This window comes from Oratosquilla oratoria, chromosome 27, assembly GCF_046742065.1.
Source record: "Oratosquilla oratoria isolate Oo_2021 chromosome 27, ASM4674206v1, whole genome shotgun sequence".
NCBI classification, from domain to species: Eukaryota; Metazoa; Arthropoda; class Malacostraca; order Stomatopoda; family Squillidae; genus Oratosquilla; species Oratosquilla oratoria.
The window spans coordinates 32760536-32787141 of record NC_134803.1 but is presented as its reverse complement, the minus strand read 5'-3'; the positions used below and the strand labels follow the sequence as shown (position 1 = coordinate 32787141).

The following is a 26606-nucleotide window of genomic DNA, read 5'->3' as shown; positions in this document are numbered from 1 at the left end:
AAGGAAAATGTAAATGAATATGTAAATATTCACTTAACAAACAAATAAATATTTAGATATTATACCAACAAATGAATTTGAAATCTGATGGAAAATATAAAACACTGCTAGAAAAAGTAATACACAATAAAAAAAAAAAGTAAAAAACCAGAGACAGCATAAATATAATAAAAAGAATATAAAAGAGCAAATACACAAGTATACATGTTAGCAAACATGGCCTCCATGTCTGAAGTCGCAAATTGATATAAATGCGATAATCAACCAGTCGGGTCTAGTTGCTGGGCTTTATTTAGCCCCAGTGACAGACCAGGAAAGATGGCCTTGTTACTGTCATAGCAAAGACAGCGCGAAACTTCCCTCGGGTTTATACACCTGATGTTGTCCAAGGCAGATGTCACTCTATCCAAGTTGAGATAATTCCCCCCCAAAAGGTGTGCCACTTTAGAGAATGGGTGCACGAAGTGAGGGAGAGAAAGAAAGAATGAGAAAGAAAGAATGAGAGAGAGAGAGAGAGAGAGAGAGAGAGAGAGAGAGAGAGAGAGAGAGAGAGAGAGAGAGAGAGAGAGGGGGGGTGGAGATTGCGTGTGTGTGTGTGTGTGTGTGTGTGTGTGTGTGTGTGTGTGTGTGTGTGTGTGTGTGTGTGTGTGTGTGTGTGTGTGTGTGTGTGTGTGTGTGTGTGTGTGTGTGTGTGTCTGTGCGTGCGTGTGTGAGTGTTAGTCAAACTGTACACGAGATGGTCGGATGCAGCCGGCCTCGTTATCCATTCCCTCATTACTCTTAACAATATTCACAGTGACGCTCTTTAGAAATTGTATTCTAGTTAGCGCTAAGCTTATTTTTTACGCTCCTGATTGGGTCAAGATTGTAGGGTTAGTAGTTTTATAACGATCAACCATTAAATCAAGAGCAATTATGTTTTCTTCAAATATCAGGGGCTTGCCTAATCATTCCCCATCCCCATCCCCGTCCCCCGATTCCTCTCTTCCTCCCTCCCTCAGTTTCTCCTCCTAACCTCTCTCTCTCTCTTCATCTATCTACTTCTATGACAAACACACACAGAAACACGCACGCGCACACACACACACACACACACACACACACACACACACACACACACACACACACAAACATACACGCACACACATATGTACATACATACACACACACACATGTACACACACAAACATACACGCTAACACATATGCACACACACATATTCACACACATTCTCTCTCTCTCTCTCTCACACACACACACACACACACACACACACACACACACACACACACACACACACACACACACACACACACACACACACACACACACACACACCACACACACACACACACACACACACACACACACACACACACACACACACACACACACACACACACACACACACACACACACGGGGCAATCCCCTTCAGCCGCCTGGAGGCGTTAGGCCGTGAGTCCTTCTCCCCTTTGTGTTGATCACCTTATTGGATCCGACTTGGAATGGCGAGGGACGGAAAGAATGGGAGAAGGAGACGAGATGGACAAATATGGGGAAGGGAAGGGGGGTGGGAGAGGAGCCCATGGGAAGACGTGAGCAAATATGGGGATGTCTGTGTGGGGAAGAAATAAGGGAAACGAAAGAGGAGAAAAAACCTATGAGGTTGCTCAGAGCAACGCAAATTATGTGCAAGATGTCACCGAGTGTAAGCTTGGGTGGAGAAAAGTCTATGGGAATGACATGTGTAAATATAGGGAGACGGTGTGACAGGAGAGACAAAGGATTTGATAGAGGGAAGTATGGGGATAAGTGTAGAAATGAGACATAGAGAAGTGGTGGAAAGGAAAGGAGTTTCTAGGAGCGTGGGTAATACAGGAAGAGCGTGTGGAGGAAAGGAATGAGGAAAGGACTGGGAAGAATGAATATTATGAGAAGGATAAGGAATGGAAGGGAAAGGGCCAAGGGGGGTTCCATAAGAAATGGCGATAGGGAGAAATTCGAAAGAGGTAATTAGGAATGGAATGGAAAGGAAGTATAGAAGGAAAGGAATGATACTGTGAAAAATGAGGCAGAGAGAGAGAGAGAGAGAGAGAGAGAGAGAGAGAGAGAGAGAGAGAGAGAGAAGCAGAGAGAGAAGCAGAGAGAGAAGCAGAGAGAGAGAGAGAGAGAGAGAGAGAGAGAGAGAGAGAGAGAGAGAGAGAGAGAGAGAGAGAGAGAGAGAGAGAGAGAGAGAAAGGGTGCAAGAGAGATTGGAGAGATGGGGAGCGAGGTAAGAGACGGGGAACTAAGAGAGAGAACGGAGAGCGAGAGTAGAGAGAGGGAGAGATGGAAAGACATGATTAGAGAGGGTAGAGGAGAGAGACAGGAGGAGAGAGGGGAAGAGAAGGGTAGATAGGAGGAGGGAGAGAGAGGGGGAGGGGAGAGAGGGGAAAGAGAGGAGAGAGGAGGGAGAGTTGTGTAAGGTTTTCCCCATAAATGCTTGAGCGAGGCAAACGCTCTTCTCGCAGCAGAGGATAGACCTCATTGTTTGTATACATTTCCGTTCTCCCATTCGCTGAATGTACGAGTAAGTGAGTGAGTGTGTGTGTGTGTGTGTGTGTGTGTGTGTGTGTGTGTGTGTGTGTGTGTGTGTGTGTGTGTGTGTGTGTGTGTGTGTGCGTATGTGTGTGAGTGTGTGCGTGTCTCTTACACACACACACACACACATACACACAAAAACTTTCACGCACACAATCGCATGTATACGCGCGTACACACATAAGTAAAACTACACGGGCACAGAATGCGTACGTTGGCACACACGCAACGTCACGCATACTCAGTCAGTCGCCAGCCACGTACTTCCCCCCCACACCTCCCTCACACTCGCTATTTTGAGAAAATATGCAAATCAGAGTCATTGTCAGCAAATCTAAGCCATGAAAGACCGATCTGGTGAAGCCCAATGGCGTCTGACTTAAATTAACGATTATTCAAAATATTTTTTAACTGGTGTGTATGTATGCGGATAGACTTCTAATTCATCAACTAATTTCCCGATTGTTATCGAGTTCATTTCACTAATTTGAATTAATCATCAAAGGCATAGGCAGATTCGAGTTTGTAGTTGGGGGAGGCGGATTTCATTTGCATTAGGAATTTTGTGGCAGAGATTTTTTTTTTTTTTATGTGTTTAAGTTTTTAAGGGCCACTAATTCCTTTGTAGCTTTTGCATAAGGAAAAGAAGAAAGCCTGATAACCCTACATGGGGAAGGGGAATAGTGAGAAAAGGGTAAGAAAAATAATTTAAATGTAGGAGGAAGCCAGTGAGACGGGGGATAAGTGGAGTAAGAAGAAAATAAGTAAAGACGGAGACAGAAAGTGAAGGAAATAAGGGAAGAGAAAAATGGAGAAGAGGGAAACTGGAAAATAGGAAGAGGGAAAAAGGAAAAAATGGCAAAAAGAAAAGAGGAGAAGAAGGAAAAAAGGGTAAGATGGAAAGAGGAGAAGAAGGAAATAGGGGATGAGGGGGAAAATTTAGAAGAATTAAAAATACGAAAGAACCAACTAGGATGAAAACGAAATAACGGATAGAGTGAAATAGTGCAAGAGGTAAACAAAGGAAAGGGAATAAAGAAAGAGGATAGCTGGAAAAGACTGGAATAGGAAAAGAAGGAAATAGGGGAAAAACGGAATAAGAGATAAGTGACGAATGGGGACGTGGGACGTGGTAAACCGAAAGAATTCAACATTAGAGGCAAAGAAAGGGCCTTCGACGATAGGTGCTTCAAGCTATGCAAGGGGTAACTTCCTGTTTCTGGGGGAATTGTAGATTGGGGGGAAGAGGGATGAGAACGTGCAGAGATAGGGAACTAGTGGCCTGGAGAAGACGGGAAAACTTACAGAAGGGGGAACATGTGGTTGGGAGAAGGGGGGTAGAACTTTGATAAGGGGGGGTCAGAACTTTGAGAAGGGTGGAGCTTTGGTTACGGGGAACTTGTGGTTGAGGGAATGGGGGAGGACATGTGTTTGAGGGGAAGGGGAGGGGGGTAGTTCCAGAAAAAGGGGGGAAGCTGGCGCCACAGGGAAATATGGAAAAGGAGAAAGCATGTGATGGGAGAAAACTAGTGGGGAGGGCAAGTTTGGGAAAGGTATTTGTGGGGATGAAGAGAAAGGAATTGAGTAGGAAGGAAAAAAAAAGGAAAAGAAATTATATAAGGTACGAATAAAAAAGAACGAAAATAGAAGGCAAAAGACATGCGAAAGTCAAATAGAGGAAGTTAGAGGAATGGGAAAAGAAGAGGAAGAGGAAAAGCAAGAGGAAAATGAAAATGAAGAGGAATAGCATGTGCAAGAACAAGAGAAAAAAGAGGTGGAGAAGATGTAGTAAGACGAGAATGTTATATTGTACTGTAAGATAGAGAAACCTGCACTCAGAATACGGGTCCCTGAGATAATAAAGATGTGAAAGAACAAGTCTTATCGTACATGATGACACGTTAAACAAATCATTCAACATGGTAATAAGCTATGATAAGAGACAAATACAGAAATTATAAAAATCGGAATGCCAAAATTAGAAGTTAGAATATAATTAGTTATAAAGTGTAACAAAGGTCAGATAAGGAAATAAGAAATATAGTGTCATAGTTTAAATGTCAAAATCATTTGGTTACAATATAGAAGGTATAAAATCAGTTGGGAAGTAGAAAAAATAGAAGAACGTATAGAAATGAGTAACTCAATGAGTCTACTTAATCAAAGGACAGATAAGAAAGAGAAGCCAGAAAGAGAGGTTTAGAGAGAGAGTTAGGGAGTTGATCAAGAGCAGTTAGGGTGTTGACCAAGGGCTACAGACACGTGTGAGATAACTTATATGTGATTAACTTATATTTCTACAAGTGTCTGTAACTAAAACATACTAACATGGAAACTTGTCATGTTGAAAATATATAGATAACGAGACAAAATATTTGACCAGTAACTTTACCTTTCCAACAACGAGCAGAAGGATAAAGAGGTAGAAAAGGAAGAGGATGAGAAATAGAGGAAGAGAAGGAAAAAGAAGAGGAAGAGGAAAAAGATGAGTAAGAGAAAGAGGAGGCGGAGGAAAAGGGAAAAGAAGTGGAAGAGGAAGAGAAAAGAAAAACAGATGGAAAACGTGGAGAAAGAGAAAAGAGGGGAACATAAACAAGAAAGGAGAAAGAGGAAGAGAATGAAGTGCATAAAAGAAAAAGCAGGGAGAAAGGACGAAAAGAAACAAGAAAAACAAAAAAGGAAAATCAAGAAAAACGAGAGCATGGAACAGGGAAGGACTGAGAGGACACAAGGGTAGGAAGTGTATGAATGAAATATATGAACAAGGGAAGGGAAGGAAAATAAAATAAAAGAGTGAAAAATAGAAAAACGGACAAACAAAACAAACGCACGTGAGAAGAAAAGCGGGAAGTATGTGGAGAGAAGGTAGGAGGAGGGAGGAGGGAGGACAAAGAAGGAGGAGGGAGGAGAAAGAAGGAGGAGGGAGGAAGAAGGAGGAGGGAGGAGAAAGGAGGAGGAGGAAGAAATGGGGAGGAAGAAGGAGGGGAGGAGGAATGAGAGGGAGGAGGAATGAGAGGGAGGAGGAATGAGCAGGGAAGAGGAAAGAAGGGAAGGGGGGAGGAGGGGAGGAGGAAGGAGTGGGGAGGAAGGAGGGAGAGGGGGAAGGATGAGAAGGGTGAAGGAGTGGGGAGGAGGAAGGGGGGGGAGAAAGGAGGTGATAAGGAAGAAGAGGAGGAGGAAGTAAGAAAAGGAGGGAGGAGGGAGAGGAGGAAGGAGGGGAGAGGAGAAAAGAGGATGAAAGAGGAAGAAGTGAGGGTAATAAAGAGAAAGGCAAGGAAAAAGGCGACAAAAATGAAGAATCGGAAAGGAAAAGGGAGAGAAAATGAGAAAAGGAGGGAGAGGTATATAGAGGGAAAAAGAATGAAGGATAGGAAAGAAAACGGAGAGAAGGGGAGGTAAAGGAAAAAGAAACAAGAGAAGGAAAGGGAGGGAAAACATGGGGATGAAAAACAGAGAATAAGGGAGGAAAGAGGAAAAGGAAGGAGGAAGATAGAAGATGAGAGGCGAAGGAGGAGGGGGAAGGGGGAGTGGGATGGAGGAGGGGAAAGAGGAAAAGAGGGAAAGGGGGGAAGGGGGACTGGGGAAAGAGGAAGCGGGAAGGGGAACAGAAGATCGAAATATGGAAAGGTATTGTAAATAGAGCGCGAATTAAAAGCGATGGTATGGCTTAGCTCTCTGATATGTGAGCGCGAGGGAATGAATATGCGCCTGGGCGTACGTTTGTGTGGTCTTTATATGTACGTGTATTTGTATGCGTTTGTCTGTGCTTTCGTCTGTATAAGCTTTTGAACACATACACGTACACGTGTGTGTGTGTGTGTGTGTGTGTGTGTGTGTGTGTGTGTGTGTGTGTGTGTGTGTGTGTGTGTGTGTGTGTGTGTGTGTATGGATATGTATGTGTAGTAAGGAGTGAGACAGACAGAGTGAGAAAGTGAGAGAGAAAGTGTGTGTATGAGTGTATGTGGGTATGTGCGTGTAGTAAGGAGTGAGATAGACAGAGTGAGAGAGAAAGAGAAAGAAAGAAAGAAAGAGAGAGAGAGAGAGAGAGAGAGGGAGAGAAAGAGAAAGAGCAAGTTAGAAAGAAAGAGAATCGACAGACGTAGCACATACGTGTGCATATCACGGAAAGTTCCCCCGACATCCACACATCGACCTGCCTGAGTTTCCATGTATAAAGAAACACACAGAAACTCCCCTATAAACATACACACATACACACTTACACACATGTGTGCACGTCCACCGAGAGCACACACGCCCATCCACATAGACACTAATGGATCCAGGCGTATTTTTCTTGTATTCGCAAAAAGCTCTGCTGAGCTCATAGACGTGGATTAAAACTACACAAAAGCACACGGCTGCCCGGTAGACAACAATCATACGGGCTTCTGGCGCCCGGCAGACTCCCCGGCTCTCAGAGCAACAGGATCCAAACAAAGTCTCTCGCAAGAGAAAGAAGACTAACAATCAGTTTCTGTAAAATGGAAGACTGGGAGTCTTCCTGCGTAGATATGAAACACACATATCTCACCGTCTCACGTTGTCAGTGAACCCAGTCTCACGAGGAATGAGAAACAAGGTTCAAGTTTATGAATAAGCAAGCTCACGTCACGTGAGAAACTAGTCTCTCCTAATTTAGAGAGAAACCAGGATAAGAAGAACATTCTCACGGAAACTGAAAAATCAGTCTCATATGGAAACATAATGTACAGAAACCAAGTCTTCTCACCTGTTGAGAGAAATTAAGGTCACGTAACAAGAAAGCCAGGCTCAGGGGACAGGAGGACCATGTTTAGATTGCCAAAACAAAACCCAATATTACGTGATGATACGAACAAGACGAATGTGAAAAGAAAAAATAATCAAAAAGACTTAACGATAACCGAGAAATGTCCGAAAACTCAACGACCGAGCCCGTGCGCCCTCATCCGGATGGTTCCGAAGAACCGTGTCATCCACATTACACCAACAGAAGTTAAAGAATCATAATTATAGTCTTCAGGCTACCTCGATTAACCAGCAGACAGGTTTTTATATATATATATGTATATGTATATATATATATATATATATATATATATATATATATATATATATATATATATATACATATGATGAGACATTCTGACAAGTTGAATGGAATGGGAAGAGGAAAGTCTGAAGTCGGATCAAAACCCCAATCTTTTCTCTTCTCACTCATTTCACACACACACACACACACACATATACATATATATATATATATATATACATGTGTGTGTGTGTGTGTGTGTGTGTGTGTGTGTGTGTGTGTGTGTGTGTGTGTGTGTGTAATATATATTGTATAGCTAAGGGGGAACCCGCCCTCCCCTTCTGAATGTTATCTATTCATTGATTTACTAACTTATTTGCTTATTTATTCATATATTGACTTTTTGTTTTTTCGTTTATTTCTTTACGCCTTTATTCATTTATTTATTTATTCATTTATCTATTGGTCAAGAAAGAGGCTAAGAATAAGAGACAAATCCTGTGAAAGGTTCACGTGTCTTACTAGGGCAAAATAGGGGATTGAGATGAGGGTGAGGGCGATTTGGATATAAAAAAGAAGAACGGGAGAAAATATATACGAAAGGAGGGAGGGAGATGGAGAGAGGGAAGGAAGAATCGAAAGAAGGAAACAATGAGAATTGAGGGAAGGAAGGAAGGAAGGAAGGTAGACAAGAAGACATGAAGGAGGAATGAATAAAGGAATAAAGGAAAGAAGATGTCAGAAAAAAAGACATAGATTGTGAGAAATAAGAAATAAGGATAGAAAGAAAGAAAAATGAATGAAAGAAAGAAAGAAAGAAAGAGAAAGAGGGGAGAATGGAAGAAAGTGAAGACGAAGAACGATGGGATGGGTGAATGGTGCGTGCAAGGTTGGAAGAGAAAATGGGGAAAAAGAGAAAAATAAAAAGAGAAGCGAAAGACAAAAACAACAACAAAAAAGAAGAATAAGAAAAGTAAATGGATTGGTGACGTGAGTTAAAGTAAGAAGTGAGAAATAGTGAGAGAAAGAAATGGGTAATGATGGGAAGCGAAAGGACGTAAGGGAACACGGGGGACGTGAGGAGAAGTGAGGGAAATTGAGGATAAGTTAGAAGTGACGGACTGAAAGGAAATGAGGTGAATTCAAGGAACGTGAGGAGGGAGAGTGAGAGTGAGCGGAAGTATAGTAAATAGGGGGCTGAGGACGAGCGAGGTCGAGTGAGGGGAAGTGAGGAAGGACAAAAAAGAGAAGGTCGAGTGAGGGGAAGTGAGGAAGGACAAAGAGAGAAGGACGAGTGAGGGCAAGTGAGGAAGGACAAAAAGAGAAGGTCGAGTGGGGGAAGTGAGGAAGGACAAAGAGAGAAGGTCGAGTGAGGGGAAGTGAGGAAGGACAAAAAGAGAAGGTCGAGTGAGGGGAAGTGAGGAAGGACAAAAAGAGAAGGTCGAGTGAGGGGAAATGAGGAAGGACAAAAAAGAGAAGGTCGAGCGAGGGAAAGTGAGGAAAGACAAAAAGAGAAGATCGAGTGAGGGGAATTGAGGAAGGACAAAAAAAGAGAAGGTCGAGTGAGGGGAAGTGAGGGATGGAGGGGCAAGGGAGAAGGGCGAGGTAAATCACAAAGTAATAACGGGAACAGCTGCGTCGCAGGGACTAGGGCGACAGAGTCCTCTCGATGGACGCAAAGGAGAGAGGAGAGGAGGAGAGAGGAGAGAGGAGAGCAGGGAGAGAGGAGAGGAGGAGAGAAGAGAGGGGGAGAGATGAGATGAGGAGAGAGGAGAGGATGGGAGAGGAGGGGAGAGAAGAGGAGGAGAGAGGAGAGGAGAGGAGGAGAGAGGAGAGGAGGAGAGAGGAGAGGAGGAGAGAGGAGAGTTAGAGATGACAAAAGAGGGGTGGAGAGGCGAGGAGAGAGAGTTGGAAGGGAGGGGAGGGGAAAGGAGGGAATAGGAAGGGAAGGAAAGGAAGGCAAATGGAGGGGAGAGAGGGGGTGATGATAAAAGAAGAGCAGAAAGAAGAAAAGAAAGAAAAAAGAAGAAAAGTGGGGAGAAGGGAAGAGAGATAAAAGGAGGGGAGAGAAGAAAGAAGGAAAAATAAACAAAGGACAGGGAAGAACAGAATAGGTGAAAAAAGGAAGACAAGGAAGAACAGCAGGAAGAACAGGAGAGGAGAGAAGGTAATATCGCCTACAGGGAAAGGCGAGGTGATGTGAACAGAGGAAGGAGGAGAGGAGAGATGACGAGAGATGAGAAGAGATGAGAACACGAGGGAAGGTGAGGACGAGAGGAGAGGAGAGGAGAGGAGAGGAGAAGAGAGGAGAGGAGAGAAGAGGAGAGAAGAAGAGAGAAGAAGAGAGGAGAGGAGAGGAGAGGAGAGGAGAGGAGAGAAGAGGAGAGGAAAGGAGAGGATGAAGAGGGAAGAGGAGAGGAGAGAAGAGGACAGTATGAGGAGAGAATGAAGAGTGGAGAAGAGGAGAAGGTGAACAGAGAGGAGAGAAGAGAGAATGAAAAGATGAGGAGGAGAGAGGATAACAGGAAAGGAGAGGAAAGGACATGAGAGGAGAAGACGTAAGAGAAAAGAAGGGAGGAAAAGGGAATGGAAAGATATGGGAAGGAAAGGAAATTAAAGGAAAAGAAAGGAAAGAGAAGGAAAGAGAAAGTGAAGGAAAAGGAAAGGAAAGGGAAGGAAAGAGAAGGGAATAGAAGGAAAGAAAAAGGAAGAGAGGGAAGGAAATAGTAGGAAAGGGGAGGGAAGGAAAGGGAAGGAAAGGAAAGAGGAGGAAAATTATGAGAAGGGATGAGAAGGGAAGAAAAAAAAAGGAAAGGGGAGCGAAGGGAAGGAAAGGAAAGGGCAGGAAAGAGAGGAATTGAAGGAGGAAACTTATGGTGAGTAAGGTAAAGAGAGGAGGAAGGAGAATTGAGGGAGGAGAGAACTGGAGAGAAGACGAAAGTAGCGGAGGTGAGGGGAATCGAGAGAAAGGGAAAGGAGAGCAGGGGAGGGGAGAGGATAGAACAGGAGAGGGCAAGAGAGGAGAGGACGGGAGAGAAGAGAAGGGAAGAGAAGAGAAGAGAAATGAAAGTAAGGAAAGGGAAGAGAAGGGTAGAGAATAGTTGGGAAGAGAAAGAAGAGAAGGGAATGGGAAGAAATGAAAGAAACAGAAAAGAAAGGGAAGGGAAGGGAAGGGAAGGAAAGGGATAGGAAGGAAAGGGGATGGGAAGAAAGGCAAAGAGATGAAAAGCAGAGAGAAGAGAGGAGAGAGGAAAGAAGAAAAGAGGGAAGAAATGAAAAGACTGGTTACGAAAGGATAAAAGAGAGAAGTCGTAGGACAAAACAAAGGGAAAAGAGGCGAGAGAGGCGGAAGAGGAGAGGCGAAAAGAGAGGAGTAACAGGAGAGAATAAAAATAAAATAGTGGAGTTAAAAAGGAAAATGAGAGGAAAGAGAGGAGAAAGTGGAGGTGAAGAGAAGCACAGATGAATAAATTGTCGATTATTTTAAAGAGAGAGAGTAAAGAAGGAGGAAGAATAAGAACATAATAGAGACAAAAAAGAAGAAGGAAACGGTGGAAGAGTGAGTAAGAAGGAACAGAAGAGAGAAAAGGGATGAGGATGAAATAAGAGGAACTAGAAAAAGAGAAAGAGATGCAGGGACACAGGAGCAAGAAAGAAATGAAGACCGTCAAGGAAGAATGGCACAAAAAATGAAGAGGAACCAGAAAAGGAGAAAGAGAAGAAAGAGGGGCAGGCGAGCAAGTAAAAATGTAGAACGAAGAGAAAGAAAAAGTCTGAAACATGGAAAAGTAGGAAAAGACAGACATGAACAAGTGCAGATAAGGAAATACGAGGGAACGTAGAACAATGGAAGAAGAGAGAGTGGAGAGGGACTTGAGATATTGTAGATAGAGGCGAGAGGCACGCAGAAGAGGGACGAGGAAGAACGGGTCCTTAGAGACACAGGACAGAGAGGTAAAAGACAAGAGAGGAACTTACGAGGAGAAGCTGACGAAGTCAAGAACAGAAGGAGATCTGTATCTACATCGTTCACCTCCTCGTCAAGTAAGCACTTCCTTACGTAAGATCCTCACCAGGAGGTTACAGTCGTGGGCAAAAGTTTTGACCCACGTTACAATGCTGACAACGTCAACATAACATTTCATCGAGTGTGTGATATGTTTCCCCATGTCGTATTTAGATTACACTTAGGTAGTTTTCTTGAATAGATAAAAACAAATGTTTTCAGACAAAGAATTTGAATTTTGTGTTATGAAAAACTCTGGGTGGAGCAAAGCTTTTGCTTGTGATTGTACCTGCGACCTAAACTCTCACCTTTTTCCCCCCGTAAACTTGGATAGCCAAAGCCATTCGACTCAGACAATTCAACTCCGTTGAAGTAAACACCCTCAGAATCGAAAGAAATAGAAGAAGAAACGACATAAATCTTGGCCATGGTGCAGAGGTTGGGAAGGGTATTCCACTCTGAGTAATGGCCCCCAACTGACCTCGGACCTGAGGTGACCTCAGCTTCCTCCGGGAGTCGTCACTACAAGAGTGGCATCATACCGCCTCTCCTGCGGACTTGTATGAACAGTTCTGGAACACTTGCAAGGTGTCCGGGTGGGTAGGCTACTAGCCTCGCAAACCACGAAAAAGTAAGGTGCCAGTCCACTCTTTTCTTGCAGAAGCCAAACGGTTTTATTCAGTTGAAGGGCGGACATCATCATGTGCTGATTGGGCCTCGATCGACCGATAGATCGTTCAGCCCGTGGACCAGACCGTCACATGAATAAAATTGTAAGTTTTCTTGCATGTTTGCACCATGCAACACCATAACAATCCTTTCACTGACAATATTCTGGAATTACAGACAATCTGATTCAGCTAAGAGAAACCCCCAAAACGATAAAAAAAAATTCAATTCTTTTCGATCAATCTCTCTTTCACTGTTATTCACGGCATTCTAATTCAGCCTAGCTGTCGCCTGGCGACTTTCTTCGGTTAAACAAGTTACACAATAGTGCCTCTGTCGATGGGGGCAGTCTTCCTTGCCGTTCCCAGAAACCCAACGAACTCTAAGGTCCCACCTCGGCTCCCGAAATCCCTCGGACATAAAAATCCCCTCGCGCGCTCGCTCCCTCAGCAGTGAAATCCCACGTCGGCGGCTAAGAAAATCCCTTCGTGGCATAATCCCCCTCATCTCTCGCCGATATCCTCCTGCTCGTCTTTTCCAATTCCTTGATGACAGTCCATTACATGCCCAAACCACCAACCAACCAACCCCAACCCCGCCTCTGCATCTCTCTTTCTCTTTCTCTCTGTCTATCTAGATCTGTCTATCTCTCTCTCTCTCCCTATTTTTCCCTCTCTGCCTATCTCTCTCTTTCTGCATATCTCTACCTATCTCTCAGCATCTCTCTCTCTCTCACTCTCTCTCTCTCTCTCTCTCCCTCTCTCTCTCACTTCCCAGACCTTCCTTCCTTTGGTTCTCATCTCTTTGTACCTCCCTCTTCCTCTTCCTTTCTCTTTCTACATCTCTCTCCCTCTATAATCTATATCTATCTCTCCCTATCTATATGCCTCTATCTCTCTCTCGCTCTCTCAATTTGTCAGTCTGTCTGTCTATCTGTGACTGCCTGTCTGTCTATCTGTGATTGTCTCTCTGTGACTATATGTCTGTCTGTCTATCTGTCTGTGTCTCATTGCACCCTATGCTCCATATCCATCTATTCATACTTCAATAGATTTTACTCTTTTATACCTTTCCTTCTCCCAAGTACATAAAAATGTGCTAACTATTGTCCGTATACTACCAAGTAAAAAGACTTTTTATATTCCATCCATTCTTATCAACTACAGTGCCGGACTCAGTGCTAGCAACGGCACGTACTCCATAATATTTTCATTTTCAACGAAATATGAGCAGTCATCTTAACGCATACAAGTACTTGTTTATTGTACCTCTAAAACGTCTTCCATGCCTACCATATATATAAAAAAAAATAAAATAAAAAAATTGGTAGTTACGAGGATTGTTTTATACACATTGATATCAAAATGCACAACAATTGATGCGATGTTTGACATACAGAATGCTCCCCTCAATTCCCAGGGATAACAACCTAAATATATATATATATATATATATATATATATATATATATATATATATATATATATATCATTAAAAGTGATGGCTAGTTTTGCATTAATTATTTTCTTATAGGTATTTTCCATATACCTGTAGCTAATATGACTACATACAGCCAAGTCATAAATTTCCTTTCTAAGGAACATAAATCTATAATAAGGTATATGGAAAATACCTATAAGAAAATAATTAATGCAAAACTAGCCATCACTTTTAATGATATATGCATTAGAGAAAAACTCCTGCCCAAATACACAGATATATATATATATATATAGTATACAATATATATATATATATTATGTATATAATGTACAATATATAAATATATATATATATAATATATATATATATATACATATATCTATGTATACATAATATATGTATATATTTATATATATATATATATATATATACGTAGTTTACTGTGAGGCGTCAGGTCAGGACTCTTCAAAATATTTATCCTGACAAACAAAGGCGAGGAAAACAAACTTATCAACTTTTGATTTCTAAATTCTGGGAATAAAAAAGCTAATATCCTTCTTCTTAAAATTATCTATTTGGTCAATAAATCAAAATGTATTCAGCTTTCCCACACATTTAATCTCTATTTCGAGACACTTTCTTCTTTAATGTGATGGAAAAGTCTGACTCCTTCCGTGTGGTACTTTTTCTTATCCATTATGTCTACGTCCAATTTATTTGATTATTTTCGTGACGTATACCCTCCCCCACCCTTGCTGACAAAGGGGGGGGGGGTCTTTCTTTTCTTTTTACCCTTTTCTTCTTCTTCTCTTCCTGCTCCCCCTCCTCCTCCTCCTCCTCCTCCTCTTCTTATTTTTTCCCTTTTCTTATTCCTTTTCTCCTCCTCCTCCTCCTCCTCCCTTCCTCCCCCCCTCCTCCTGGTCCTGCTTCTCCTCTTTCTCTCCTCCTCCTCCTCTCCTCTTACTCCTCCTCCACCTCTTCCTTATCCTCCCCCTTCCTCCCACCACCTCGCTCCCTCCCTCTTTACATTGCAGACGAACAATGGAATTCTTCATTCGGACTCCTGGTGGATGATTGCCTATTGGAAACTATTGCTGCTACCGCCGATACCGACTCCGCCACAGTCCCTGCCGCCACAACCTCCCCTCCTCTTCCACCTCTTCCTCCTCCTCCTACTCCTCCTCTTCTTCCTACTCCTCTTTCTCCTTCTACTACTCCCACTACTTCTCCTCCTCCTCCTCCTTCACCCGCACAGAAAGAAGAAAGAGACTCTCCTGATGAAACGATACTGTCTATGATGCTGATGACGCTAAGTGAGGCTTCAGCAGCAGAAGCTATCGACCAATCGGTAACTGACGGATGACGGTCCTTGTTCCTTCTACTGATCTTTTTTTTTCGATTTTTTTTTTTTTGGTTTCAACTTTTCTCATTAGTCCTGCCTCGCTTCCGTTCCCACAATAGAACACATCTATCAAATCTCTGTACTCAAGATGTCAGAATTTTAAAAACTAGCACCGGATATATCAAGAACATGGAAATCCTAGATACTATTATTGCACATATTCAAATCACACACACACACATACACACGGACAGGTACTCCCGTACATACACGCACACAATAGGAACTGTGTGTGTGTGTGTGTGTGTGTGTGTGTGTGTGTGTGTGTGTGTGTGTGTGTGTGTGTGTGTGTGTGTGTGTGTGTGTGTGTGTGTGTGTGTGTGTGTGTGTGTGTGTGTGTGCCTGTGTGCGTGCGTGCGTGTTTTTCTGGTCACAGTAATACTCAATAGATCGGTAATATATGAGCTCTGAGCTCTCATTCGGGAGGGTAATAGTTGTCGATCACGATTCCAAAATGAAATCCAAGACCATGATGAAATATATATATATATATATATATATATATATATATATATATGTATATATACATATATTTATTTATATATATATATATATGCAGACAAAAAGGAGAAACCATATCCACAAGCGCTATAAAAACTAAGTAACGAGAGATGAATTGTAGTTAAATAGAAATTGCCTGACAACAGTGGCTACCGCTATTCTTATGAAGCTGTTGAAACCCGCGACTCGAGAATGCAACCAGATCTTAACTAAGTTCTTGAACAGAGTTAGAGTGGCCAGCTGCCAAGCTCTGTGACTGACAACATGCCTGACACCGCTGACTTCAGTACCTTTCTAACGTAAATAATATTACTGACAACAAGTGACACCCCTTGTTCATCTCGTTGGCACCCTTTTTCTCCTTCTTTTTTTCTCTCAGTTTCACCCTAATTCTGTATAATCTAAGTGGCCTTAAAACCTTGGATTGGATTACATTTTTTATGTGTTCCATACACTAAATAATTGCATTTAGCGGTGGGTGACATTATCTTTCCCATAATAAACTAAAACGGTTAATATTGTATCTCTTAACCCACTTAAGGCACAGATAGGACTTAGAATACTTAAGTTGGTAATAGACATGGAACTGTCTAGTGTAGGCCTTATGGTCCCTTGTAGTTTTCTTCATTCTTATGTTCTTATATTCTTGTAATGTTGGAGTTTCTATTTATCGGATGGACACCCCCCCTCCACCCTAGCATACTTATTTATCTATTTATTTATTTTTTATAAAATAGGAGGACAAGGCAGTGGTCCAATCCTGCTTAAGACCATAGGTCCTACATGTCACACTCGCCACGCACCCACCCACCACAAAAAAAAAGAGCACAAGAAATATCAGATCCCGCTGTCGTATTGTTTGTGTAAGATCTGGAGCGGATTTTTGTGGATTTCCACATCGGATCGACCCTTGTGTTCCGCCGTCGCTCCCATCCACACATTGTGCCGCTCTTCATCAACAGACTGCGATGTGGCTTCCATTTTTATTTCGTTTTTTACCAATACCAAACTAGTAATACCCATGCTTGTCTACGCGGTACATTTTTTTTTATTCTAAAGAATGGATACCAATTCACTAGAATCAGTACAGAAGAAAACGATACAAAGGCTTAGAAATTTACTATACGAAGACAGGCTTTGACCCTTTACTTACACTCTCTGGAAAGACGAAGATCGCGAGATAATCTAATAAAGGCATTCAAATGCGCCAAGGGCTTTAACAATTATGATGCAAACAAGGTTATCATATTAAGACACCAGGGCAGGACTCGTAGTAATGGATTTAGATTTAACAAATTTAGGCTTAAGAAGGAAATAGGCAAGAATTTATATACCAACAGGGTGGTTAATGAATGGAATAGATTTAGTAACAATAGAGCGAGCACTGACACTATTGGTTAACTATATGGATAGGTATGACAGGTGGCAAGGGATAGGGAACTGCCTAATGTAGGCCTTATGGTTTCTTATATTCTTCCCCATTCTTATGTTCTTATGTTCCTAGGGTAAAGACGGGACTGGGATAAAACAGCATCTTCACTGATTGGAGTCTCGTGTTGATCTAAGGTTACTTCTAAGCTGACTGAAATTCCCCGAGAATAGCCAGAATGAATATAAAAAAAAACTACCATAGAAAGGGAGTTCATAGCAAAAAATCTTAGTGACGTACAAAAAAAAAATCTAATTTCTGTTCAAATTCAACCCGTACATATAAACATGCCAACCTACTTTTACGCAAAAAAAAAAAAAAAAATCGCTTTTATATTATTGACGGTGTAGGGATGGTATTGAAGAATGACACAATATACAAGTATTGTAGACATAAATTGTACAGTCTAAACACGTGTGTCTCTTCATTAACAACCCTACACAGTCAACAATATTGCACAATACGGAATATTACGCAATAATATTGATCGTGTAAGACCCGCTTTAAACACATTCTTATTCAATACGGTGGCTCACGTTATATATTTTGTTGTAGAGAGCGTCAGACTATTCTATCAGTGTTGGGATCCCCGGCGTGAACAGGGCATCAAACAACCGAAACCCCCGGGATGGGGTCCTTCGGTGAATGAAGCACTCTGGTATCAACAAATCCAAAAATCTATTCTAACGTCATGTTATTAGATATATCTAAATGATTTGTCTCATGTAATTCCTGTTAATTGACCACATCAGTTAACTTGGCAGAGATCTAATCGAAAAAACACATTTATCATTTGTGAGGAAAAGTATATACAAAAAGAAATGAATTTGGCAAGATTTCAATATACGATAAGAACTCATAAAACAACTCTTTGTCAGTTTTACAAAAACTCGTCTCCTCCAAGTAAGAGAACGTACGATCATCGCTGGTAATGTATCCACAATTCCACCTAATAATGGCGCTCCTGTACGGAGACAAAAACAAAAAAACGATTTAGGTAGAAACACAGGGCCCGCTCATATGACAAGATTTATGTGAGAGTCTGTCAGATGTCCCTGAAAAAGATCTCGTCTCGATCTCCCCCCCTTCTCCCCCGTCCACCCTTCTCCACCATTTCCCCCTTCTCCCCCACCACCATCGCATCCCTACTCCCTTTCCTCCATACATATCGTTAATCTCCTCCCCACAACTGTTTTCCACGCGAATACCTAACTGGATTGTGTCACACTCAACCTCCTGTGAAATATTGGCTTCCAATAGCTTTCTCCCCCTCCCCCCCAAGAGTCCCATCCATCCTTTCCTTCCCTAAATAAGCTTTAATGTCTCCGGTACCATTACTCTTCAAAAGGAACCTACGAGTGGATAAGAGTTTCGATTTCAATAAAAAAGAACAAAATGTACTTACCTAGATCGAAGGCGGTGGAGACTCCTGAGATGGCCAACAGAATCAAACTAGCGAAGATCATCCTCTGCGGCAGAGAAGTGGAGGAAGAATGGGAGGAGAAGGACGGGGAGGAGGACGGAGAGATGGAAGGGGAGAAGGAAGAGGAGCGAGGGAGTATGGAGGAATGGGAAAGCAATGGGGAGGAGGATGTAGGGGAGGAGAAGGACTTGAGGGAGGAGGCATTATCACAGGAAGAAGAACGAGTGGGGGAAGAGGAGCACTGGGAGGAGGAGGACGTGGGGAATCGGGAAGAGGAGCTCGAGTTTCTGGAGAAACACTGTCGCGAGGAGGAGGAGGAGGAGGTGGAGGAGGAGGAGGGGGAGGAAGGAGAGCGTGAGGATGCTGCCGCAGAAGACAAAAGCATCGCCGAAAATTGAGTCCGGGAGATCTCTTCGGCAGATGACGACGAAGACGGTGATGACGATGATAGCTCGACACTTGAGGTGGAGGAAGAGCACGAGGAGGTGGAAGAGAGAAGGGACAAGGAGGAGGAGGAGGAGGAAGAGGAGGGGGAGGAACTTACGTTTGGATACCTGGTGGTAGCGACTACGTGGTTGGTTGAGGTGGCGGCGTTTTCTTTGCTGTTGTTATTTCTATCCACATGGTGTCCGACTACAGAAACTCCGCCACCTTCACTCGGGGCACGGTCGCACCTCTCACTCGTCCCCCTCTCTCCAACGGCATCGCTACCACCGTCTCCAGCACCTTCTTCCTCCTCACTACCATCCTCGACAACGTCACAGTGTTCGCTGGTTCGCCGGGGAAGTTCATCACAGTTGGTACCCGCATCTCCCTCAGTAACGGTTTTGCTCTTCGTTTTAATCGTTACGCAACGTTGACTTGGCCTAGCAGACCCTGAAGTCGCCTGGGCCATTACTCCCGAGGGCCAATTATTACTTTCTTGACTATTGCAGTGATGATGGTTTAAATGCGTACTATCTACGGATGCGGTCATGGATGTGGTGGGTCTCCCGTCTACGTTTAGTGGTGGGGGTTTCGTGGCAACCGCTAATGCTATCGCTGCTGTTGTTGTTGCTTTAGTGGTCGTTAGGGCTGAGGCTGTTGTCGCTACAAATTCTTTTTCTCTTCCGTCGCTCCTTTCTACCGTCACTATGCTTTTGGAACATCCGTCCTTGCGACAGGAGCATCCGTCCAGGAGGTTCCTTCTCTCTTCGCCACCCATGCCTCCACGTCCTCGTTCTCCTTCTCCTCCTTTCTCTTTCCTCTCGGAACAGTCACCACAAGTAACAAAAACACTAATACCACTACAACAGCCTTTACTTCCGGCACTGTCGGCATCGCAAGCACTACCGACTCCGCAGCCTCTACCGCTACCACCACCATCACAACAGCCATCAACAGCATCACAACTTCCGCCACTAGGAGCACCACAGCTGCCACCACTACCACCACTGCCGCGGCCTCGATGGACCCCTGCAAAGTCTGGGTCCAGAGCCTCATCCGCCATATTGTCCAAACCCCTTGGCAACCGGCTCACGAAGTTACGGACTTCGAGGCTCAGTGTCGACTTCGCCACCCATGTCAACTTCACGAAGTCGGGCCGGATGTCTGGTGGAGGGCGATTTCGTATAATGGAAAGCAAACTAAACCTTGAGCTCTGATAACTTTAGCCACTAACGGTGATATATCCTCCTTTCTTTCTTTCTTTCTTTCTTCGCCTTCTTCTTCTTCCTTTTCCAGCTGGCGTTCCCCCCCACCCCTCCCCCTCCCCTCCCCGTCCTTCGTCTCCTATCCCGTAATCTTCACGCCGAGAAGAAATTTAAGAGTTTCTTTGGCAACAGGTGAAAAACAAGTAATAAAAATCTCGAGTGTTTCCTCTCTGTCCTTCGGGAGTTCAGAGAAACTTCTTTCTTTATCTTTCTTTTTCCTGTTTTTGCCTCCCTCTCTCTTCTTGGCTGAGTTGATGCTAGGCTAGGTGGCTTCAGCGAGTCTTGGCCCGCCACTAGTAGTTCAAGTACAGAGATAAAAGGATGAAAAATTATGTATGTATGTACGTAGTGCACCGTCAGCAAATCCGAGACTTCAGAAACTTGTGCGCGACGTGTACGAGCCTCAAGATTTTTTTGTATTTATGTATGTAGGGGACGAATTCTTCTTTGATTTCCAGGATCTCGGGTTCAAGATCGACCGTTCCGCTGACTCTTGTATCCAGCAGTTCAACAAGTTTAAACTTTCCGACTTGGGGCTCCCGACGGCGGGAAGGGAAGGAGGATGCGCCGCAGGGCTTGAGGTCAGGATTTCAGTTCTTCAAGATGTTCTTCTACTTCTTATACGCCGCCGACGCCGCCACCGCCACCGCCGCCATCGTCATCGTCTTCTTCGTGAGCTTCTTCAGGTTCTCAGCGTCGCGCACCTCTCGGGTTATTTGATGTCGAGGCTCTTCCTGGAACGAAAAAGGGGAAAAAATGAGTTAGTAAGTTTATACCCGAAAATATAGTTTTTTGGGAATGGAGAGGGTGGAGGGGGCGCGGAAGGGGATGGGGGGGTTCAGACATGAAGAAGAGCTGATGACAAGAGGATGAAGGGAGGAAAAGTGGCGAGGGTGGGAGGACGAAGACAAGTTCGAAACAAAGAAATAAAAATAAAGAGGAGGGAGTAGGGGATGGGTGAGGTGAAAGGATATACGAAGTTAATGTGGGAGGCATTCTGGGTTAACTGTGTTTATAACTGGGGAAAATAATATCTGATGTAAAAAACTAAAGCAAACGTAGAAGACGTGACAAAGGAAGAAGGAATGAAAAATGTGTGAAGGATCAGGGAAAACAATGGAGGAAGATGAAGAGGAGGAATATGAGTAGAATTGGTTCGATCGGAAAAAGACGAAATAAAGAGAAAAGAGGAGGAAGGATCTGGGAGGAATGAATTAGCGAAGACGTGATGATTATACAAACGAGCTAATGAGAAAGAGGAGGAAGGATGGAGGAAGATAACGAACGGGGAACGCGGGAGAGTAGAGTGGAGGGAGAGAAGATGAGAGAGAAGAGAATAGGGGTGAATAGGAGAGAGTAACAGGAAGAAAGTGATAGTACGATAAAGGAAGAGAGATGGGAGAAAACGAAGGGAAGTGTGAGAGCAAGCAGGAACGGAGAGAGAATGTGGAAAGAAGATAGAATGATGAAGGAGAGATAGTAAAGGAGAGGTGATCAGAAGATGAGGGAGAGGGAGGGTGTGGAAGAAGAAGGGTGGGTGGGAGGACGGGGGAGGGAAAGCAAAGGTAAGTAGGGAGGGAGGGAGGGAGGGAGGGAGGGAGGGAGGGAGAGAGAGAGAGAAACAGAGAGAGAGAGAGAGAGAGAGAGAGAGAGAGAGAGAGAGAGAGAGAGAGAGAGAGAGAGAGAGAGAGAGGGGGGGGGGGCAGGTGTAGGGGCGGAGGGTGAGGGAGAGGAAGGCGGGAAAATGAAGACAGGGTGAGGGAAAGAGAGAGGGAAAGGAATTGGGAGTTAGATAAAGAGGGAAGGAGAGTGAGTGTAAGGAGGAGAAAGTACGAGTGTGAGGTACAGGAGAGGGAAAGAGAGGGCGAGGAGGGATAAAGGAACGAGAAAGGGAACGAAAGGAGGAGGGTGAAGGAAGGAAAGGGTGAAGGAGAGGAAAGGTAAAAGAGAGGGAAGGTAAAGGATGAGGGAGAAAAGTGAGAGCGTGATGGAGGATGAGGGAGAAGGGTGGGAGAGTATGATAGAGAATGAGAGAGAGGGAGCGGGAGAGGGAGAGCAAAAGAGAGCGAGGGAATGGGAGAGAGAGGGAGTGGGAGGGAATTGAAGGAGAGAGAAGGCGTAAGAGGGTGATGAAGGGCGCGGAGGAATGAGAGTTAGTTAGGGAAGCTCAGTGAAAGGCGATAGACACTAAAGAAAACAATGGCAATAATGATATAATGATAACAGATGGAACTGATAAGGTGAAGGACGTGGCATCTCGAGCAGATAAATTCTGCAGATGTAGTGGATATTGAAGTAGCACAGTTTTGAAAGATATATATATAGAGAGAATTTAGGAATAAAAAAGTATTTGTTGACTGTAAAAAATGGAAGCTTCCCGATTTGACGTTCAAAATGTAAAGACAATTTAAAAGTGGGCTTGCATGTGTTTATGTGTGAATGTGCGTGTTAATGTTAATGTGTGTGTGTGTGTGTGTGTGTGTGTGTGTGTGTGTGTGTGTGTGTGTGTGTGTGTGTGTGTGTGTGTGTGTGTGTGTGTGTGTGTGTGTGTGCATGTACAGATATATACATAATTGCAGTTTATCGACAACATTTGGCATTGCACTGAGCTGGTATGCGGGCATGGGCAGGTAACAAAACCTGCAGCCATCACGCGTATTTAAAAAAAAATAATGGTAATAAAAAAGATAAAAAAAAATTGAAGTCAAAAAGAAGTAATAAGGAGCTCATCTACTGTCTTGAAAGAAAAGAAAAATCAACTCTGGGTTTATCAGCTGGAATATCAGTGCTGACAAAAGCCTTTCCTCGGTCCGAGGATCCTCTCGAGTCAGCTGAAGGAGCTCCTCAAGTCGCTGTAAATTTCTGAACTGACAGGAGTTATCAAAGACGTGGACGGGGTAGTCAGAGGTCCAACGATTAAATAGCGCAGCGGAAGGCGCTTTCGTTCACACAAAGGCAGACAGACACACAGACAGACAGACAGACACGCAGAGACAAGCACAGACACAGTTACAGACAGACAGACAGATAGGTATACAGTCACAGATAAATACAGACACAAACACATACGCGGACAGACAAACAGGCAGATACAGACACGAACGCATACAGACTTTTTCCCCCTCCACTCACTTCCCTGCAATTTCTTGCCTTTTTATTGTCATCTCCTTTTTCATATTCTTAAACTTTATCTCCTGGGTTTTTTTCTTGTCCTTCTCCTCCTATACCTCCTCCTATTCCACCTCCTCTTTCTCTTCCTCCTTCCCCTCTTCCTATTCCACTTCTTCTTTCTCCTCCTCCTGCCCCTCCTCTTCTTCTTTCTATATTTCCTACTCCTTCAGATCTTGTTTTCTTTCTCCTTCTTACTCGTCCTCGTTCTCCCCCACTTTTCTCTTCTTTTCCTTCTCCCTCCCCGTCGTCCTCCGCCTCGTCCACAAAGGAGGAAGACCACCATGGTAGCATGGGTCCGTGGCGACTCCTTGAGACTCCGTGTTAGATCTGGTGTGTTTACTTTGGCAAGGTTGAGTTTGTCTTAAGGAGCACTCGCGCTCCTTTTGGGCGTATTCCGATTACGTTTTTTCTTGATATACACCCCAGCCAGCGAGGGGTCTCCATACACCGCCAGCGTATTTTATTCCCTTTACTGAATTTCCTATTTCGCGTTTTATTTATTAAGGTGATTTTTCTTGTTCGTTCTGATTACACTTTTACTTTTGTATCTTAGATTTAATGCTAATTACTCCTTCGTTTGTTCCTTCCTTTTTTTTTTATAATTCACTATCTCCCCAATTCCTTTACCTTTTCTCTTCCTCTCTTTCATTAATACTGTTTTTCTTTGTTTCAGATTTCTTTTATATTACTTTTAAATTCTCTCTTTCTCTCTCTCTCTCTCTCTCTATCTCTTCCTTTCACACACATACATAAAAACACACACACACAAACAAACACAAAAAACACACATACATGTACTCTTTTTCTCTATTTCTCTGAACCCCCTTCTTTCATTCTCTCTCTCTCTCTCTCTCTCTCTCTCTCTCTCTCTCTCTGTCTATCTATTTATCTACCTATTTATCCTATTTATCTCTTTTTCACGCACACACACACACACACACACACACACACACACACACACACACACATAGACACGTGCAAAGACCCCTATGGTCGTAATGACAGAATCCAAAGTTTCTTGAATTCCTAAAGAATGAAAATTATATATAATTTCACTGTCATTTGTGACACAAAAATATTGCAGAATTTTTTTTCTTTTTAATCTCTTGATTAAGATATTCTTTGCCATGAAAAAACGTGTGTGATGTCTCAAACTACGTGATACTCCTCTGTTGTGAGTGACACTTAAAAAAGCATTAAAAGACGTAAAGTTCGAAGCCAAAGGACATTATAAGGAAGCTAGTAACCTTGTTCTTCATTTGGAATAGATTTTTTTTTTTTAATGAATTTTATAAAGGCCTGACTTTTTTTCTTTTTTTTAAACTTGTATTTAAAAACTGCCCGATCTAGTTGTTTCTACTTTCTACTTTTTTCGTCTTTTCTGTGTCGTTAATCATTCTGAAAATATTTTCGAGCCGGAATCTTAAACAAAAATTAACAGATAAATAAACTAATTAACTGATGAAAGAAAGACGAGTTGCCGAACTCTTAAATGAAGATAAACAAATAGATAAATAAATGAAGTTATGAAAAAAGAACAAAATAAAACGAAAATTAAGAATATATATTCATTTCATATCTAAAATTCACAAAGCTACCGCGAGCAAAATGAACACATCAGTAAAATAAGTAAATTAATTAGTTAATGGAACCCAAATGAAAAAGTAAAATACAGGGAATCCACTCGAAATGTTACCAGTAATAGGATAAAGATGAAGTAATTTATGAATATAAAAACAAATTATAAATATAAAAATAAATTACCACAATGTAGGTAAAATATAAAGTGGGTTTAAGTACAGGTTTTCCGTTTACAGATTCAGGTAATTATTGGAGGGAAATAAATAGATGTGTAGATGAATAAATGAATTATTTGCTTGATAAATAAAGATAAATGAATAAATAAATTATCTTATTAATACATGAATAAATAAATTATTCTGTCAATAAATGAGTAAATATATTATTCGATAAATAAATAAATTTATAAATAAATGAAAGAATAAATTATTTTACTGATAAATGAGTAAATATATTATTCGTTTAATAAACAAATGTATGAATAAATAAAAAAGATAAATGGATGCATAAAAATTGGAGACAGAAATAAAATAAAACTTTCTTTGAACACTTAATGTAACTGCAGTATTTTTTTTATACATTCGTTTATTTATTTTATTTTATTTCCCAGCAGCGTCAGCTTGATAAGGGTGCTTGCATTGAGAGGGAAATTTCGTCCTACAGCCTATTCAATTCCGTCCTATGTTTTTGCTCCCTTGCTCTTTTATCTCGCATTTTTAAAGAGGCCAGACTCTTATTTACACGCTTTGCTCTTTAATTCCGGCTGCAAAAGAAGACTTTTTTTCCTGTTTTTTAATTTTATCTGTTTATCTACTCCTTTATATCCATTTTTTGTTATTTATATTTCTAGTCATATGTTCTCCGGTTTTAGGAAATAACCTATATGTTTACTTTCTCACTTGACTTCTCTCTAAGGCTTCTGCTTCTCTCTCTATCTCCATCATTTCTCTTCGTTCATTCTCTATTTTCCCTTCTTAACGACTTGTTTCATCAAACACTGTCCCTCATTCTATTCGTACTCTACTTCTTACTCTTCTCACAACTTTCCCGTTCCTTCGTCAATTTCTATTGTCCATTTCCTTTCCTTTGCCCAGACATCTCCCCTGCATCCTATCCATCACCATTTGTTCTTTTCCTCCTTTCTATTCGTCATGCTGCTCTCTCTTCCAGCAACTTCTCTTTTTTTTTTCTTCCTCTTCCATTCTCCAAACTCTTCTTCCTCCACGAACGTTCAATATTTTCTTCTTTTTCTTTTTCTTGCAATTCTGCACTCTCCTTTCCACTCACTTCCTCTAGATTCTTTCTCACATTCTTTCATTTGTTGCCATCTTACTTCTTCTTCCTCTTCTCTACAAACCCCCACCTCTCTTCCATTATTTCCTTTTCCTCTTTTTCTTTCTCTTTTCCCGGATTTCATCTCTGCTATCTAGCCTCCCTCCCACTTTCCCTCTTTTCATTCCTAAATTCCACTCTCACACCCGCCCTTTACTCTCTCTCTCTCTCTCTCTCACTTTCTCTCTCTCTCACTCTCTCTGTCTCTCTCTCACTCTCTCTGTCTATCTTTCTCTCTTTTTTTTTCTTTTTTTTTTTGCTATTCCCTTATACTCCTTCATTTCTGTGTTTCTTCATTTTTCTGATCACCTTTCCCTTGCTTTACCCTTTTCTTCCTTACTCAGTCTCCTACTCTTTTTCCCT

At 42.4% G+C, this 26606-nt stretch overlaps 1 protein-coding gene across 3 annotated transcripts in view; it reads right to left on the bottom strand.

The window, feature by feature from the left end:
- LOC143039945 (discoidin domain-containing receptor 2-like) overlaps window positions 1-26606 on the bottom strand; it is a 1367746-nt gene that overhangs the window by 1104832 nt on the left and 236308 nt on the right. For all 3 annotated transcript variants that reach the window (XM_076210412.1, XM_076210413.1, XM_076210414.1), the window contains exon 2: window positions 18451-20893. In XM_076210412.1, coding sequence (XP_076066527.1) covers window positions 18451-19957 — 1507 coding nt within the window. In that variant the 5' untranslated portion in view covers window positions 19958-20893. The remainder of the gene's footprint in view (window positions 1-18450; window positions 20894-26606) is intronic.